At 37.9% G+C, this 19136-nt stretch overlaps 1 protein-coding gene across 3 annotated transcripts; it reads right to left on the bottom strand.

The window, feature by feature from the left end:
- Positions 1 to 2762: 2762 nt before the first annotated feature.
- On the bottom strand, positions 2763 to 18713 carry LOC127177149 (uncharacterized). Of its 3 annotated transcripts, none has more exons than XM_051129240.1 (2): positions 17040 to 18713; positions 2763 to 3224 (listed from the first exon to the last, which is right to left on the bottom strand). In XM_051129240.1, the coding sequence occupies exons 1-2, from the start codon at positions 17806 to 17808 to the stop codon at positions 3097 to 3099; spliced, it is 897 nt and encodes a 298-aa protein (XP_050985197.1). In that variant the 5' UTR covers positions 17809 to 18713; the 3' UTR covers positions 2763 to 3096. The 3 variants fall into 3 exon arrangements, with proteins under 3 accessions (XP_050985197.1, XP_050985180.1, XP_050985188.1); XM_051129223.1 differs by lacking the exon at positions 17040 to 18713 and adding an exon at positions 5144 to 5171 and having other exon boundaries at positions 2766 to 4855; XM_051129231.1 differs by having other exon boundaries at positions 2839 to 3269; positions 17085 to 18713.
- Positions 18714 to 19136: the final 423 nt, after the last annotated feature.

Raw genomic sequence — 19136 nt, 5'->3', positions numbered from 1 at the left:
AGGGTAAATAAGTTATGTTGTCATTATCTGAGTTTGTCTTGTCTGATGAACTTTTAACATGAGCTGTCACAATGCAACAACATTATTTATTAAAGCCACAGTGTAATTTATTTATTTGTGCAAATAGAGGTCATTACTGTAATGCAAACACAATCATTGCAATTTCACTTACAAGTCACATGCATCATTGTAATAATTTGTAGAATTAAAATGTTAAAGAATATATTGCCAGGAAAATCTAATTTTTTCAGTGTAGAGCTACAGTAAGCACAAGGTTTATATGTGAAAAGCTGCAGACTCGCATCAAACCTCTGTATTCTATTAGAGATCATTCTGATGGCTCTAGACTCTAAATGGATCAGTCATCCAAAGCTCAGGTGGAAAGTTAACATTCAACAGGCCATCATGATTTGATTGTGGTATTACTTAGGTTTTTGGTACTAAGTTTTTCTAGGTTCAGTGCCCACAGTGCCCAGCTTGTTTAATTTACATTTTTGCTTTTGGACACTTTTATTCAAACAGCTTACACTTAAAGGGCTCATCGGATCCCCATTTTACACAAGTTGATATGATTCTTTAGGGTCTTAATGAAAAGTCTATAATATACTTTGGTTAAAAATTCTCAATGGTTGTGTAAAACAGTACCCTTTTTACCTTGTCAAAATGAGCTCTGCAAAAATCATCCCGTTCTGAGGGGATTGTTCCTTTAAATGCAAATGAGCTCTGCTCGCCCCGCCCCTCTCTTCTCTCTGTGGAGTGACAAGCTGCTTGGAGAGATTGTTTACTTTAGCCGCATTTAGCCATGAAACTTGCTAACTGGCACGTTATTAGGAAAGGTGATTGCAGAGATTCCAAAAAAGAAAACCCTTATACTCACTTCTGCTGTAGGTGAAGCTGGATCACGAATGATTTGCGTGAACATAGACGCGTTTATGTAGATCAGCAGGTGCATTCCCTTCACAAACAAATGTAATCTACTGCATCTTCAGCGGCTCAGATGTTGGGAGTAAATGACGACCACTGTGTTCATTATTACATCCAGCAACACAACACCTCATTCGCTCAATCGGAGATGTTCTTGTCTAACTTACATCCCTGCTCCGGCATCTAAACAATGGAGGTCGGTCTGTTGCAGCTGATCTGAGGTAAGACGCTCATGTCAATCAACTGTTGTGGGAGCGGCCTCTGTTGGTGTGATGCCACACAGACAAGCATTTGAGAACGGCTCGATTTGAAAAAGGGGATATTATTTTTGCAGATTAATTAAAAACCACTGCATGGATTTTTATCATTACAGGGTAGCTTTGTACATACACAGCCAACACACATTAATGTTAAAACAACATGAAAAAGTGTACTTTGCATCCAATGACCCCTTTAAGGAACGCATTTTTCCAGTTAATGCATTGCTGAAGTCAAAATTTTTGCAAACGGTCTTGTAGTCATGTTATTTTAGATTATTGTGAATGTGTTCCAGTGTGAGTTCTGCAAAGCCACTTGGTCATTTTTACCTTGGTTAAAACCAAAGTTTCAACAACAGTAAACTGCAAAGGATGGCAAGTAAGTGGGCTTAAAGCTTCAGTTTTCTATTCTTCCTTCAGATGTTATAAAACTGTATGGCTGAGACAGAACATGCCATGCAGAACATGACAGATCCAAACTGAAGAGAGCTACTGTACATAGCTTCCTTCTATTTATGAAAGGGAAACATAAGTTCCTCTTTCATTGAACATGAAAAAATTCTCACAGAATGAAATGTCCAGTCAGCAATTCACTGTTGCAAAATAAACCCTTACAGAATGATCACAACCCTGTGCATGACACAGAGCTGGGATCTTACATGAAAGCATGTGGAAGCATATGGCATTAAAAATTAAAATACAATTGCCATTTTAGTATTTGCCATTCATAAGAGCACATTAAAGTCCCCATCCACAGAAGTGAAATAGTTCCTCTCTTATTTACCATTAAAAAAACTTGTAGCTGTGGGAGTGGAGAACGTGTTTGCAAGGCCGGTGGAGTTTTAATGATAATGAGTGACACCTGCGTCTCTCACCTGTCTCGAGTCCCATGGAGGAGCTCCGGAAGGACCAGGCCTGGACGTTATTTGTGTTTTGTATGCGGCAGTCATCCATGAGGTGCTGTCGCTTTACTTTTGTGTTTGTTTATTTTATTATTAAAGTCTTTAAATGTTGAAAAGTCTTTAAAGGTATGAAACATTTGCATTTATGCAATGTTTTGTTGTAGTTCAATAATAATTTGGAGTGTGTACAAAAGTGTACATGTGATTTGTGATGGGTTGATTAAGAAAGTATTTTGTATTTGGTTTTATTAATAATATAAAATTGAGTAAACATAAAATCTACTTAAAACTAAAATTGTCAGCAAGCAATTAACAAAATGAATATTCCTGTCAGTATGGGCAGTGAGTGTGGTTAAGTTACTAAACAATACGCTGTTTAGTGTATATGCATACACTGTTCTATTATGTAGCTTTTTATTCTTTTTCATCTGTTTCAGTCACATGACTTTTCCTCCTCATCTGTCATATTTTTGACCATCAAAGCAATGACAGAAAATCTAAAAATATCAAGTCATTTGATTAGCCAACAAATATTCCAATTAATAAACTGTATACATTTATACCTCTAAACATGTGAGAGAATTCCCCAAATTTTAGGACAATGGAGTTCACAAAAATATTCTTTAAACAAGTTTTTAAAGTCAACTAATGAAAGCACTGCTATAGAAAGTACAGTTGTTCACCTTTGGTATTTTAGTTTTGTCCAGTGGAACATTAAAACAAGGACACAGACTCAAGTCACTTCACTTTCATTAGATACATTTTAATAGATCAGTTGTATAAAGGTATAAAGCAAGCAGAGCAAGGGTATTTTGTAAAATTAATTATTTTCAATTCTATATTATGATTTACATGTCAAGGTTAATTTATCTCATTTTGGATAATTAATTTGTTAATTAAAAAATTATTTATATATTTAAGACATCTGTGATTAACAGTTTATTACATTTATTAGGAAAGTGTGTTAATTGTCATAATTATCAAGACGCAGACAGCAGATTAATATTGAGTTTTTAACTCCAGGGCTTGGTTTCCGCTAATTTTTCATCATAACCGCTGTCTTTCAGGAAACGGATCTGTACTCCGGATGCAATGGTTAATTTGGATTTGTACTGATAAATATCAAAATTCTTGGTTCCACCTTCCATCTTTTCAAACTTCATAACATATTCATATATTTTATAACCTTTATTTGTATTTTGTGAACTAGTGTAAAACCCCACCCATGAGTAGTAGAAGGTATCTTTCCAGTCCTTGAAGGTCTTCTTGATATAGAGCCGAGCACAAGCTTTACCATCTTGAGTGAAGAGCTGCAGACCAGCATCATACCCCAGTATTTTAGTAGGGATGACACTGTTAGCATCATAGTACCCTGGTTCATAAAAAAATTCTGGAAAAGACCAGGTTGATGAAGGGTCAGGTTGATGATTCCCTTTGTCACAAGTTGATGTCATCTCACCACTCTCCCAAGGTGTAGTTTGTGCTAAAACTTTGTCATATATTTTGTCCAGCAGGAAGCGGATTTGAACTCCAGGAGCGATAGTCAAACTGAAATCGTGCTGGTAAATATCATAATCCTCTCTGGTAGTGCTGTCAATCAATTCAAACTCTATAGCATATTTATATTTGTCATACTTATTATTTTCATGTTGTGAACTTTTGTAGAACCCCACCCATGAGTTATAAAAGACATCCTTCCAGTTTTTGAAGGTTTTCTTGATGTAGAGTCGAGCGCAGGCTTTTCCATCTTTAGCCCAGAGCTGCAGACTAGCGTCAGACCCCTTTATTCTGATGGGAATCACTCTGTTAGCTCCATCAAACTCTGGTCCATACCAAGTGACTGGTGTACCAAAATAATAACTGTACAGTTGCAGTCGGGGTTGGAGACCAGCATTTAGTAACACATTAGTGCTTAAAGCCCCAGATAAGTCAGAAATCTGGTATTTTCCAACCATCGTGGGATCTTCATTATTAACACTGGAATGAGTGTTTTGGCAAATTTCAATGTATACATATTTGTATTTAGCAGGAATATTATTATATTTGAGTTCTATTGAACCATCTGTCGCTGTTTTAATCTCTAGTTTAATGCCCTCATATGTATTGCACTGGGTATCAGCTGACCGTTTCCTATGTTTCATAGACCCACAGCTGTCATAATTTATGTTTTTCAGAAACTGACGTACATCTTTATTTTGATTATTTCTGCAAGGATAATCTTGTCTGATCTGTGAGAGCAGAGCAGGAACAATCTCATAAGTGTCAGCAGAATTGAAGTCATTTGAGCCTAAATTATGTGCTGTAATAAACACTCGACGTATCCTGTTTGTACTGTTTTCATCCAAAGAGACAATAAGCCTGTCCATGTTGCTTTCTTGCAAATTTCTGTGATTCACATAATTCATCTGCACATAAAATGGCAATTCATTGACTCCACAGTATCTTTGTGAATTCAGATTGCCAACCTCATAGTAGCGTTGCCCGGACTCCAATGCAGGGAGAATGCCTTCTCTATTTCCAAACTGATGGAATCCATATGTACCATTACGAAGATCAAAATTCAAAAGGATTTCATTGCTATTTTGGTCAACATTCACCTCTTGGGCAAACCAGAACAATAATTGGAGTCCATGACGTGGCGTATGCTTGCCATAGTTAGTGTTTATCAAGTCATCAATATTGTTAAGTTTTCTGACAGAAGAGACACCAGGTGATGCCAAGAAGAGACAGAAGAGCAGGAGGCAGAGTTTCATGGCACCCATGGCAAAAAATCTTAATCAAAAACAAAATATAGTAATTAAAACATATAATCTGTAAATAGAATTTGATCATAAGCTGGCAATTTAATAATGAAAAAATGTTCTGTTTTTATATTGAATTTTAGATTTAGAAAAGAACATTTTATTGAGGTTCTTAAAAGTCTGGCAATTATGTGGAGTGCCAGTTCGGACAACAAATTGATCAATGTTTTAAAAGTGCCAAAAAGGCACTTTCTGTACATTAATAATAATAATAATAATACCATAATAATTAGTAAATGTAATTCATAATTCATCCTACCTCGAATGTCCTCATGGAAGAGTCTCTGTATTCACACCTCTTGGATGAATACTTGTACAGTATGAAGGAGGCTGTACCTTAATCCTTGATGGGGCGTGTCTGCACAGTACAACCTGCAAGACTGTCCTGTAGTGTAATTTTTACCATAACAGTTTAAAAACACATTTTTAAAGTGTACTTGTTTACTATGAAGACCACAGTATCAGTGAAGTGCATTCTTAAAATATGAAACTTCTATGTGTAAAAAAAAAATAGATCAAACGGAGTACCGACTGTGAACACAAGAAATCTCGCAAAATCTCTCAAGACCTGAGATAAACATCACACAACAGTTCTGTAAGAGCTTTATTCCAATGAGACAGTTTGTCTTTGCCTTATGTTTATTCACACTGGAATAAACTGACAGACAGTATTGTTTGGAAAAAGGTTTGGTTAAAACCTAATCAATATTTGCTGTAATTACAAACAAGGTTAAGGAAGTATCATTCAAAATTATGCACAGGATTTACCCAGCAAAATATTATTTGGTAAAATTTAAATCTGATATTGATTTTAGTTGCTCCTTTTATGTCAGTTTCCCTAAAACAGTGGTACATTATTTTGGCATTGCCCTTTTAATAAAACTATGTTGGCAAAATGTCTGTAATTTTATTATACAAAATATTGATAATCATTTTGTTTTGTTATGGAAATATGTATTCCATTATTTATTCTCTGCAGAAAAGCACAGTCTTGTCTACATGATAAATCTTTTTTTTCCATGCATAATTTCATATTCACAATGTAAGTTCTCTTCCAAATGTAAGTTGTTTTTTCTTTTAAGAAGGAAATGGAGCATTATATGATACTATACAATTTTCTAACAAAAAGCATTTACAAAGGTCAGGCCTGGATTAAGAATTCAGAGGCCACTGGGCACAATGTCTTGTCAGTAGTATGCAAATTAAGACACAGCAATTGTCTGATGAGGTACGTTACAATATAGATAACAAAGGCTGAAAAAATAGGCTAAGATAGATAAGAAAATAGGCTTATTCATTGAACATTATCATTAACATAACAGGCTGATTATAATGTTAGCTGAAGCAAAAATATTCTGCTTAATAGTGAAGTGAAAACCTTTACCTTTTGTGACTTTACACCCTGGAAAATAAAATAAATTAAGTCTAACTTGTTTGAGCTGCATGTACACATTATAATTCTATAATTCTGGAGGATTATTAAAGTTATCAGTGAAATGCCTGGTTTGGAAAGTGATCAGCCCCTAAAGCCCGAAACACACAGTATAATTTTTGACAGCTCCAGAAGAACGATTGGCATCATGAAACAATCGTGGCGATTTCTGTGATCGTGGCTCCTAATCTGTGGTCCTATGATGTAAAGTAAGAAAGGTTCAAAGACGGCCGTTGTCTAACGGTCTTGCGACCAGAGATAGCCTACGATAATTTTCTGCCAGTGTCAGAAATTCAGACTGATCATCGCAAGGTCTGTTTGCTGCCATGATCCACGTTTACTGACCAGCCAATGAAAATGGCATATGAAATCATTGTGAAATGGCGCTAAAACCTAAAACTGCATACCTCAACTCTTATTCCATCGTCTTTTGCCGCTTCTGTTTTTTTCAGCACACATAAAAACTACAACTGCCAAAGTATGATTCATTAAGCTCTTTTTGTTTACCACTAACACATGCTGATGACGTTTTATTCTTCTATAGTAACGTGCGGCATAGCCTAAGAGTCAATAGGTGTCATCATTGTACAGTTTACATGCATGTCGTACCCAAGTTTATTAGATCCATGTCGCACAGTGTGATCAGCAATGATCTTATAGGATTGCTAAAATCATGCAGTGTGTAGAAGGTTTCAGACTCTATACCATTATAAACTTGCTCAAGTGCAAGCAATCATCTTCCAGATTAAACACCAGGCTAACTGCCCCAGCTGACATCAGTAGTAGTGGTTTTGATTACTTCAGAATAAAACAAGCTGTTTCTTGAAGATTCCATTGTTAGTAGTGCATGGTACGGCAAAGAATTCACCATGGTTGGGAAAGTCCTTTCAAAAGACTTCCGGGATAAAGTTTTGGAAAGGCACAAGTTAAGAGAAGGAGAAGGATGACGAGAAAGAGGGCAAAGTCTTTAAACGTTTACAGTATAAAGCCTTAAGTTTACCTTGTATAGAGCTCCCCCCTGTAATACTTATGAGTTCAGCACCTCAAAGTCTGTCATAGTCACCAAGTGACGAAAGAACTACCAGTATGTAAAATGTTTGGAGTGACTCTCGTCAGTGCAGAATTGTAACAAATGTGATCTAGAGTGACATAAAAGTTGCATGAATTCTGACATGATTGTTCAGACTGAGGCTGCACTGCAAAACATCTGAACTTTACACTTTACACATATCGAAGTGGCACTAATCAGAACTGACCAGATCCCATGAGCACCACTTCGCTGCTGCTCTTCTTCTGTAAAAGACATGCTGCCCCAGTCTATGCTATTTCAGAAGATATTTGCTTTAAAGCTATCAGCTTGCTTGTTAAGGCTTATCTAGTGTTCAGTATCATGTTGCTAGATGTGCTTGTTGCTTTAAGTTATTGGTTGTTACAGCAAGTGCTGGTGTCCAGTTAAACTTGCAACAGCACAAAGCCAATGTTTAAGCTGTTGTTTAAGGCCATCTGATTGTTCTTGAAATTTGATTGCTGCTATGGCTCAAATGATTATTGGGAATGCTACTGTATTTCTTTAAAGGAGAAGTCCACTTCCAGAACAACAATTTACAAATAATTTACTCACCCCCTTGTCATCCAGGATGTTCAGGTCTTTCTTTCTTCAGTTGTAAAGAAATTATGGTTTTTGAGGAAAGCATTTCAGGATTTTTCTCCATATAATGGACTTCATTGGTGCCCTGATTTAGAATTTCCAAAATGCAGTTTAAATGCAGCTTCCAAGGGCTCTAACTGATCCTAGCCGAAGAAGAAAGGTCTCATCTAGCGAAACGATATATACTGTAATGAGGGGTCAACAGCGTGAGGATCCATTTGCAGCTTTTATTAGAAAAGGCAGAGTAAAACAGGCGAGGTCAATCGTAGGCAAACAGGGTAAACAGAGATAAAACAATAGGCAGAGTAGCAAGGCAGGCGAATGGTCATCCACCCCTCTCGGAGCACCAGCGGCCTTAAGCAGAGAGACATGAAAAGTGGGTGAGATTCAATATTGAGGAGGTAAGGCCAAACAATAGGAAACAGGAGTTATTTGTCTAATGATTTTAAATAGACCCACGTACCTGGGACTGAGTTTACAGCAGGGTAGTCTGAGGCGAAGGTCTCTTGTGGAGAGCCAGACCCATGACCCCTGGAGCGAACTCTGGGTTGGGACGTCAGCGATGATCGGCTTGTTCCTTTAGCATGTTGGAGATGGGTATGAGCTTCATTCCAGATTACTTCACTTCTCCTCAGCCAGTCATTGACGGCGGGTAGATCAGAGGGTTCGCCTGACCAAGGGAAAAGGGGTGGTTGGACTTTGAGAAGTGGTTGATAACGGTAAGAATGGTGGTATTGCCTCTAGAATTGGGAAGATCAGTGATGAAATCGATGGCGATGTGAGACCATGGTCTTTGAGGAACTGGAAGAGGCTTAAGTAATTCTGCTGGTAGCTGTTTGGAGGACTTGGTGGTGTTGCAAATTACACAGTTCTTAACAAAAGTAATGACATCAGAATGAAGGGAGGGCCACCAAAACTTATTGGACAGAAGTTGGATGGATGTGGTTATACCTGGATGCCCGGAGCTGGGAAGATTATGAGCCTGCTGGATGACTCGGTTTCTCAAGGTCGGGGGTATGAAGGTCTTATTGGGAGGACACTCAGTGGGTATGGGATCAGAACTTTGCGATTCAGCAATCTCCGTCATGATGTCCCACTGCACAGGTGCCACAATGAGAGTGGAAGGTAGGATGGGATCTGGTAGAAGGGGCTGCAATGCAGACTCAAACTGCTGGGAAAGTGCATCTGCCTTGGTATTCTTTGACCCTGGACGGTATGTCACAGTGAACTGAAATTGTGTGAAAAACAGAGCCCACCTGGCCTGCCTGTGGTTGAGTCTTTTAGCAGAGCGGAGGTATTCCAGATTGCGGTGATTGGTGAGAACAGTGAAGGGTTTTTTGGCTCCTTCTAGCCAATGCCGCCATTCTTCAAAAGCTGCCTTCATGGCCAAACATTTGCGGTTTCCAACATCATAATTCTGTTCTGCTTGGTTGAGCTTGTGAGAGAAATATGCACAAGGGAAGAGTTTGGGAGGACTGCCATGATGTTGTGAGAGAACTGCCCCAACGCCTGTGCTGGAGGCGTCGATCTCCACAACAAACTCGAGTTCAGGATCAGGGTGATGTAAAATGGGGGCAGTGGAAAAATGTTGCTTGAGATGATTAAAGGCCTTGTCAGCTGCTGGTGACCAGGATAAGCGACCTTTTCCTCCCTTAGTCATTGAGGTTAGTGGAGCAGCGATGGAGCTGAAGTCTCTGATGAATCGTCTGTAAAAGTTAGCAAATCTGAGGAACCTCTGCATTTCTTTGACAGTTGAAGGACGGGGCCAGTTGAGAACAGCCTGCGATCATCCATCGCCACTCCCTCAGGACTGACTACATATCCCAGGAACGTGGTGGAAGTCTGATGAAATTCACATTTCTCTGCCTTGGCGACTAGTTGGTGGGAGATCAGACGTTGTAGTACAGCCCGGACATGATTTATGTGTGTTTCAAAAGAATCGGAGTACACCAGAATGTCATCCATGTAGACGATAACCCATCTGCCCAGCATGTCATGAAATACATCATTAATAAAGGCCTGAAAGACAGAGGGACTGTTGACAAGCCCAAAGGGCATAACCCGGTATTCATAGTGCCCAGACGTGGTAGAGAAGGCAGTTTTCCACTCTCCCCCTCTCTGATGCGAATCAAATTGTAGGTATTGCGCAAATCAAGCTTGGTGAACCATCTGGCTGAGCGGAGTTGTCGAGGGCCGGCGGAACTAGAGGGAGAGGGTACTGGAACTTAACAGTTATTTTGTTGAGACCTCTAAAGTCAATGCAGGGCCAAAAACCTCCATCTTTCTTTTTAACTCAGGAGGAAGGTCAACTGGACGCAGCTGAGTTGGGACACTTTCACTGCTAGCTTGTCTTCAAGTAGGTTTGCAGGTTTTGGGGTCTGGAAGACATTGGGAAAATCCTGCTTTAGGTGGTTGGTCTCTAGACCGCTGGGGTGGTAGTGTGTGATCTGACCCTCTGTTCATGTGATCTCAGGTTCATGTAGTTGAAGCCAGGGGAGTCCAAGGACAACAGGATTATAAGGAGCTTGAATGATGTAGAAGTGGATAACCTCAGTGTGCATGACACCGACAGTCAAGTAGATGTCAGTGTGGTATGTTAAACCTGTCCGGCGCCCAGAGGTCTCCCATCTAGTGCTGCCACTGCCAAGGAAGATTTACAAGGAATGAGAGGAAGGTCGTGGGACTTGGCAAAGTCAGCATCAATAAAATTTCCTGCTGCTCCCGAATCAATTAAAGCCAAAGTCTCAATAACTCCATGGCTGTAAACTAATTTAACCAGCACTTTTACACATTTAGAAGTATGAGACATTTGACTCACCGCAGAAGGTGTGTGATGCTTGGGTCTCGTGGGACAGGATACTTTCATATGGCCTGCCTGGCCACAGTAAAGACAGATTTTTCCAAAAACGGGGATCCATCTCCTCCGGAGAGAGTCAAGTGTGGCCCACTTGCATGGCTTCATGATCGGGTAATGGAGGGCTCGGAGGCTGGTAAAATGAACTCCTGTTCAGTCTTCTAGAGCAAATCAGATTGTCAATACGAATGGTGAGGTCAATAAGTTCATCCAAAGTCTTACCCTCATCTCGACAGGTGAGTTCAGACTGTAACTCCTCAGCGAAAGTGTAACTTTAAAGGGTTGTCAGGCCAACCAGTTTGAGCAGCGAGTACACGAAACTAATAAATGCAAAGTCAGAAACCTCTGCCGCTGAACACTTCCAGTTTCTTGAACACTTCCCTTGTCACAGGGTGAGAATTTGTTCACCAGCCCCATCACCTCCCTTGGGAAGATCAAAAAACTCTCAGAAACGTTGCAGAAAATCTTCAAAAGAGGGAAATGTGGGTTGGTTAAGATTCCACACGGCCCAGTTCAAAGCCTTGTCGGTCAGTAGGGAACATACAAAGGTGATGTGACTCTCCTCCATGGGATATAATGCAGGCTGTTGTGAGACAAACAATGAGCACTGAAGTAGAAAACCTTTACATTTCACTGACGTACCATCAAACTTCTCGGGGTAGGCTAGGCGAGGACTGGCTGTGGTCTGAGTCGGGCAGGCGCTTGAGGTGGCGGATTTGATGGAGGTGAGGCTGTTTCGGTTGAGGGTAGCCGTAGTGTTTGCAAAGTCTTTACTACCTCCTCAGTAAGGGACGTGAGGTGTGCTAGCTGCTACTGATGGACGGCTAGCATATTAGCTTGAGCAGAGTCTGTAGATGGCTGCTGGATCGAGATCTGGCGAAGTCTTCTGTAATGAGGGATCAACAGCGTGAGGATCCATTTGCAGCTTTTATTAGAAAAGGCAGAGTAAAACAGGCAAGGTCAATCGTAGGCAAACAATAAGTGCTGTTTTCTTTTTCGTCACATGGGCGGCCGTGTACATGTGTGCCATTTACCAGGGGAAGTGATGGCACAAGGATGCACTGTGGGATGACAACAAGCAGATGGAGGGAGTGTGATGCTCTGGGTAATCTGCTGGGAAACCCAGAGTCCGGCCATTAATGTGGACATTATTTTGACACATGCTACTTACCTAAACATGATAAAGTGCTCAATGGGTTGACCTGATAAAGTCACCAAATTTTAATCCAATTGGGCATCTATGGGATATGCTGGACTAACAAGTTTGTTCCAAAGCAGCTTCACCTCACAACCTACAAGACTTAATGGATTTGTTGGTAATGTCTTGTTGACTGTTATGACAGAACACTATCTGAGGTCTTGTAGAGTCCATGCCTCAGCGGGTCAGCACTGTTTTGGCAGCACACAGAGAAGCAACAGCATATATTCCGCAGCTGGTCTTAATGTGTTGGCTCAGTGTATATAAAACAATTAGTATTTGCAAATTATAATTTATTATCATATATTCCTAAACACCAGACCAACCTAAAGTGAAAGTAACTAGTTTTAACATGTTCTTAAGTAAAAGTAATTAGTTTTAACCATGTTCCAGTGTAAGTCTGAGGATGCTGAATTCTCCTACTTTGAGTTTTATGAATCAATGAATTTGCTGAAAGAAAGCCTGGAAACATCTTATGTCTGACACGTTGAAAACTGTTGTATTAATGTTTCTTTGTCTTTGCTTATCACAGTTAGGAATTACTTTGCATGACAAATCATGAAAATGACATTCAAATCCGAGAAATTTGAGTAGGTCAGTAATAGTTTGCATCCCTTGCAGGGCGGACCAGGACTAAGAAGTGGCCCTGGACTTTCTGGCACAGAACTGCACAAAACAGAAATACTATATATATATATATATATATATATATATATATATATAACTGTAATATTATATATATATATAATACTATAACTGTTCAGCCTACAGTATAACTGTTTCAATATTTCTGGTTTCCTTTCTTAGATTTATAAATCAATATGCACTAGAGAGACAACCACACAGCTGTATTACAGCATGATCACAAAACAATAAACTTGTTAGTTTGAAGAAAAGATTTTAAAAACAACATTTCCCCAAATGCCACTTCACTCACCCATAAGCCCCTTCTTCCGTCCTTGAGCAGATGGCCAGGGTAAATGAAAGTTGAATCCAAGTCTTGGAAACTGTTTCTATGCTTATCAGAGGTTGCGTTAACCGAAAATTGTCCGTCACTGACAGACTTTTTTTTTATCAGTGACGGAAAATCTGAAGGCTGTCCATCATTTTGACAGATTACACTGAGAGTGATCTTTCGTAAAATTGTAGCTGTAATTCCCACCTCTGTCCAGTGGGTGTCGAGTGTGCTCCAATCTGGAAGCAGAGCATGGGATTCGGAACAAAAATGAAACTGTCATGAATGTTTTCCTATACGTTTGATTACGCAAAGGCGAGTACACAGAAGATACAACGATCTATCATGCCACATTAAAGAGCGCCAAAGCAGTATTTATTGCTTAAATTTCCTAATCAAATGGACAGAATTTGAAATCTGAGACTTTTTGTTTCATATCAAAAGTAACACAAAGCCTAGCCTACTGCTATTTATTCGAAGGAAGACACACTGTTCATTCATCAACTGAAAACAGCATTGACCAAAGTTCGATTGTGAATGAGAATCTATTAAAATCGAGAAATAGTGTAAAACACATGAATTTACACTATTAGCTAATAAAATTAGTTATTAGGGAATTAGTACATTATGACACATTTAACTGATAACAATTTATTGACTACTTTATCTATGAATCATATAGAATGTACATTTGTTGCTGATGAAGTAATTAATAAAATAAATGGTTTAGTTCTTCATGATATATTAACACATGATTATCTCTGCATTATTTATATATTATTTATATAAGCATGAATTAATGTATAATTGTGCACCTGTATTGTAAAGTGTTACCGACAGAACATACTGAGGGCTCATGAGTGAATGGAGCATGGGCCACATCATCAGGGACTTTTACTCTTTCATCGCCTTTGAACCTTTGTAGATCTTTCCCCCATGGGAACACCTCGTAGCAAAAAGGCACCATTTCAGGGCATATTAGCTGCCTAGTAAGGCAAAGAGCTGTGTAAAAAATCTTTGAAATATATATATAGGCTATAGATAATTTACTTTACAAAAATTAAGTTAAGACTTAAGAATATTAGTAATACTGAATAAACAGCCCATAAGGTAAGACAATAAAATGAAACTTACGTGCATACCAGAACCTGTGCTACACAAGCTTTTGTGCTTAAAAAGTGCACACATGTTTATTTTCCAAAAAAAGTGACAGATCGTTTCGCTAGATAAGACACTTCTTCCTTAGCTGAGATCATTTAGAGCCCTTTGAAGCTGCATTTAAATTACATTTTGCAAGTTCAAAATCGGGGGCACAATTGAAGTCCATTATATGAAGAAAAAACCTGAAATGCTTTCCTCAAAAACCATAATTTCTTTACGAATAAATATCTAAGTTGTTACTTAGTACAACTTAACATTTCAAGTTGACTAAACTTATTTTAGTTGACTGAACTTAAAATTTTAAGGCAGCAGGGTAACAAATTATTTTATTTTTATTTTATTTTCTGACTCAACAAATTGTGTTTTTTTTTTTTTTTTTTTTTTTTTTACAGTAGTGGATAACATTGGCATGGTGTAGTCCATCAGCTGTTGGCCATTTTGAGTTGGAAAAAATTCTTTTTCGATCTCCTCATAAACCACTTGACTAATTCACACGAAATTTTGACAAATAATGACAAAAAGTTATCAAAAGAATTTTAATTAGTCAAACCATTTAGAAGATATACGCCAATGAATTTTGTAGTCATTGCTCCATGCACTTATTTAAACTATATCTTCTAAACCATATGATGAATCCAAATTCTTTTATTAACTTTTTGTCATGAGGGTCTCTAGATCATGCATGCAAAATGTGGTGTTAATTGGACAAACCATGTAGGATGAGTTTGAAAAAAGTAGATTTATAAATCAGCTCAAAATGGTGGAATAATTTTATTCACATGAAAATCAGAGATATATGTTTTGTTCAGCTTGACGCAAAGAATCCAAGGAAATAAGAATTTTGTTTGTAGCTTGTATACTTTTGTAGATATGAGCAAAAACGTAAAATTACTTACTATAGCGCCACCTATGGTCTGGGACCATCCTGCCAAATTTGGTGACTTACGGTTTTGGCTGGCCAGACACTTTTAGGGCAGAAGAAGAAGAAGAAAATCAGTACAAAAACAATAGGGTTCTGGCACCTTCTGCACTTAGACCCCTAAATGTTAAGGAAGGCATTTATATAATATCCAAAGCACAGTTGGTGTTGGAAGAGAGATGGGTAAAAATCGAAGGGAGGAATATATGGTTATCACTCGTTTTAGAATATGACATACAGGACTAAATAAGACACTTCATTTACAACCCCAATTCCAGAAAAGTTGGGACGTTTCACTTCAGCTTTGGATTTCTAGTTTTTGCAGTGGAATATTAAAACAAAGTCACTTTCATTAGACAGATGCAATTTAATAGACCACTTATATAAAACAGGCAAATCAAGGGTAATTTTGTATTATTTATACACTGCAGTAAAATTGTATGTATTATGATGTACATGTCAACATTAATTTATGTCATTTAGGACAATTCATTTGTTAATAACAAATAAAGATGTATCTATGAGATAAATCTGTGATTAACAGTTTATGGAACGTTTATTAGAACAGTGTGTTAATTATCAAGACACGGGCAGCAGATTATTATTGATATAAATAACATGTTACGTTTGGAAGAGCTCAGAAAAAAAGGAACTTTCACTGTTAGAATGATATTATCCTGCTTTAAAGGTTTTATAGTATGTCATAATGTATGTTTATGTCTACTTTGACACAATCTTTATTGTAAAAAGAGCTATATAAAATAAAGGTAAATTACTTAATTTATTAATGGTGAGTTTTTAAAAACTCCAGGGCTTAGTTTCCACAAATTTTTCATCATGACTTTTGTCTTTCAAGAAACGGATCTGTACTGGTTCATTTGGATTTGTACTGATAAATATCAAAATTCTTGGTTCCACCCTCCATCTGGTGAACTAGTGTAAAACCCCACCCATGTGTTGTAGAAGGTAACTTCCCAGTCCTTGAAGTTCTTCTTGATATAAGGTCGAGCACAAGCCATCTTGAGTGAAGAGCTACAGACCAGCATCATACCCCAGTATTTTAGTAGGGATGACATTGTTAGTATCATAGTACCCTGGTTCATAAAACAATTCTGGAAAAGACCAGAGTGATGAAGGGTCAGTTGTTTTGAGTGAATTATCAGTTTGAGTTTCCGTCTTGCTTGGTCCTTCTCGTTTATATTTGGTTTTCTTTTTTGTTCTCCTTATCCGTGTTATATTGTTTTCTGGGAAAACGTACACCACTATCTGCATTAACAAATAACGTGTCCATAGCAACAGTAGATTTTTTTTAACAGCAAACCTTGAATCGCTGTCGTAAAACACTTAACGATTTCCCTGTAGTAAGGGAAGTGTTTAAGGGATTATATTCAACAGCCTTAAATCATCCCCTTAGGTAAAGAGAAATCATGCCTTATGTTTCATACTTAAGGGAAAAACTTAATTTTCTTTATGCAACCGGGCACAGGCTTAGACGTTATTTGTATTTTGCACTGCTAAAGAAAATACAGTTATTTACCTTTGGTATTTTAGTTTTGTCCAGTGGAATATTAAAACAAGGACACAGACTCAAGTCACTTTCATTAGATGCGTTTAATAGATCAGTTGTATAAAGCAAGCAGAGCAAGGCTGTTTTGTAAAATTAAATATTTTCAGTTCTATATTATGATTTACATGTCAAGGTTAATTTATCTCATGTTGAATAATTCATTTGTTAATAACAAATAAATATATATATTTGAGACTGACTGTCTGTGATTAACAATTTATGGAACATTTATTAGGAAAGTGTGTTAATTTTCATAATTATCAAGACACAGACAGCAGATTAATATTGAGTTTTTAACTCCAGGGCTCAGTTTCCGCTAATTTTTCATCATAACCGTTGTCTTTCAAGAAACGGATCTGTACTCCGGATGCAATGGTTAATTTGGATTTGTACTGATAAATATCAAAATTCTTGCTTCCACTTTCCATCTTTTCAAACTTTGAAAAATTTTCATATGTGTAATAACCTTTATTTGTATCTTGTGAACTAGTGTAAAACCCCACCCATGAGGATTTGAAGGTATCTTCCCAGTCCTTGAAGGTCTTTTTGATATAGAGCCGAGCACAAGCATAACCATCTTGAGTGAAGAGCTGCAGACCAGCATCATACCCCAGTGTTTTAGTAGGGATGACATTATTAGCATCATAGTACACTGGTTCATAAAAAAATTCTGGAAAAGACCAGATTGATGAAGGGTCAGGCTGGTGATTCCCTTTGTCACAAACTGATGTCACATTTTCATCACTCTCCCAAGGTGTAGTTTGTGCTAAAACTTTGTCATATTTGCCATCTAGCAGGAAGCGGATTTGAACTCCAGGAGCAATAGTCAAACTGGAATTAGACTGGTAAATGTCATAATTCTCTCTGGTAGTGCTGTCAATCAATGCAAAATCTACAGCATCCTTATAGTTGTAATAGTCAGTATTTTTATGTTGTGAACGTTTGTAGAACCCCACCCATGAGTTATAAAAGACATCCTTCCAGTTTCTGAACGTTTTCTTGATGTAGAGTCGAGCGCAGGCTTTTCCGTCTTTAGTGTAGAGCTGCAGACTAGCGTCAAACCCCTTTATTCTGATGGGAATCACTCTGTTAGCTTCATCAAACTCTGGTCCATACCAAGTGACTGGTTTACCATCATGATAATTCGACTCTGATGTGTACAATTGCAGTCGGGGGTTGGAGTCCAGCATTTAGTGAGACAGAAGTATCTAAATCCCCAGATGGGTGAAAAATCTGGAAATTTCCGACCTGCTTAGGATCTTCATTATTACCACTGGAATGAGTGTTTTGTAAAATTTCAATGTATACATATTTGTATTTATTCATTATACCAGCAGGTATATTCTTCCATATGAGTTTTGTGTTACCTTGTGTCGATGTTTTAATCTCTAGTTTAATGCCCTTGTATGTATTGCACTGGGAATCGGGCAGGCTAGAATCGGTTGACCGTTTAATTCGGTTGATAGATCTACAGCTCAAGCTGTATGTTATGTCTTTAAGAAACTGACTAACATCTTCATCTTCATTATTTCTGCAAGGATAATTTCGCCTGATCTGTGAGAGCAGAGCAGGATCAATTTCATAAGTGTCATCAGAATTGAAGTTATTTAAGTCTTGATTATGTGCTGTAATAAACACACTATGTATCCTGTTTATCCTGTTTTCATCCAAAGACACAATAAGCCTGTCCATGTTTCTTTTGTGCGAATCGCTATTTCTGTAATACATCTGCACATAAAATGGCAATGCAGTGACTCCACGATATATTCGTGAATTTAAATCACCAACCTCATAGTAACGTTGCCCAGACTCCAATGCAGGGAGAATGCCTTCTCTATTTCCAAACTCATGGAATCCATATGTACCATTATTAAGATCAAAATGCAAAAGGATTTCTTTGCTATTTTGGTCAACATTCACTTCTTGGGCAAACCAGAATAATAATTGGAGTCCATGACGTGGCTCATGCTTGACATAATTAGTGCTTCTAAAGTCATCAATATCATCAAGCCTTCTGACAGAAGAGACACCAGGTAATGCCAAGAGGAGACAGAAGAGCAGGAGGCAGAGTTTCATGACACCCATGGCAAAAAAATCTTAATCAAAAACAAGATATTGTAAATAAAACATATAATCTGTAAATAGTATTTTATCATAAGCTGGCAGTTTAATAATGAAACAATGTTATGTTTTTATATTGAATTTAAGATTTTCAGATAAAAATGAAAAAGGAAAAATGTCTGTTACAATTAGATAACAACAGAACATTTTATTGAGGTTCTTAAAGGTGTGGCATTTCTGTGTGCCAGTTGGGACAACGTGCAAAGTGAAAACATCAGTATATATGACAATATGTTTGTAATATTGTAATTTTTATCCTACCTCAAAGGTCCTCATGGAAGAGTCTCTGTATTCACACCTCTTGGATGAATACTTATGGAGGAGGCTGTACCTTATAGACGGGGCGTGTCTACACAGTACAACCTGCAAGACTGTCCTTTCACAAGTTCACACTTGG

Source organism: Labeo rohita, chromosome 2 (assembly GCF_022985175.1).
Source record: "Labeo rohita strain BAU-BD-2019 chromosome 2, IGBB_LRoh.1.0, whole genome shotgun sequence".
Classification (NCBI taxonomy): Eukaryota; Metazoa; Chordata; class Actinopteri; order Cypriniformes; family Cyprinidae; genus Labeo; species Labeo rohita.
The sequence above is the reverse complement of the archived record's forward strand: the minus strand, read 5'-3'. Positions and strand labels throughout refer to the sequence as shown.

What these genes read in the sequence shown, in the direction of transcription:
- LOC127177149 (XM_051129223.1), bottom strand. Translation starts at nt 4,845, where the DNA reads ATGGGTGCCATGAAACTCTGCCTCCTGCTCTTCTGTCTCTTCTTGGCA.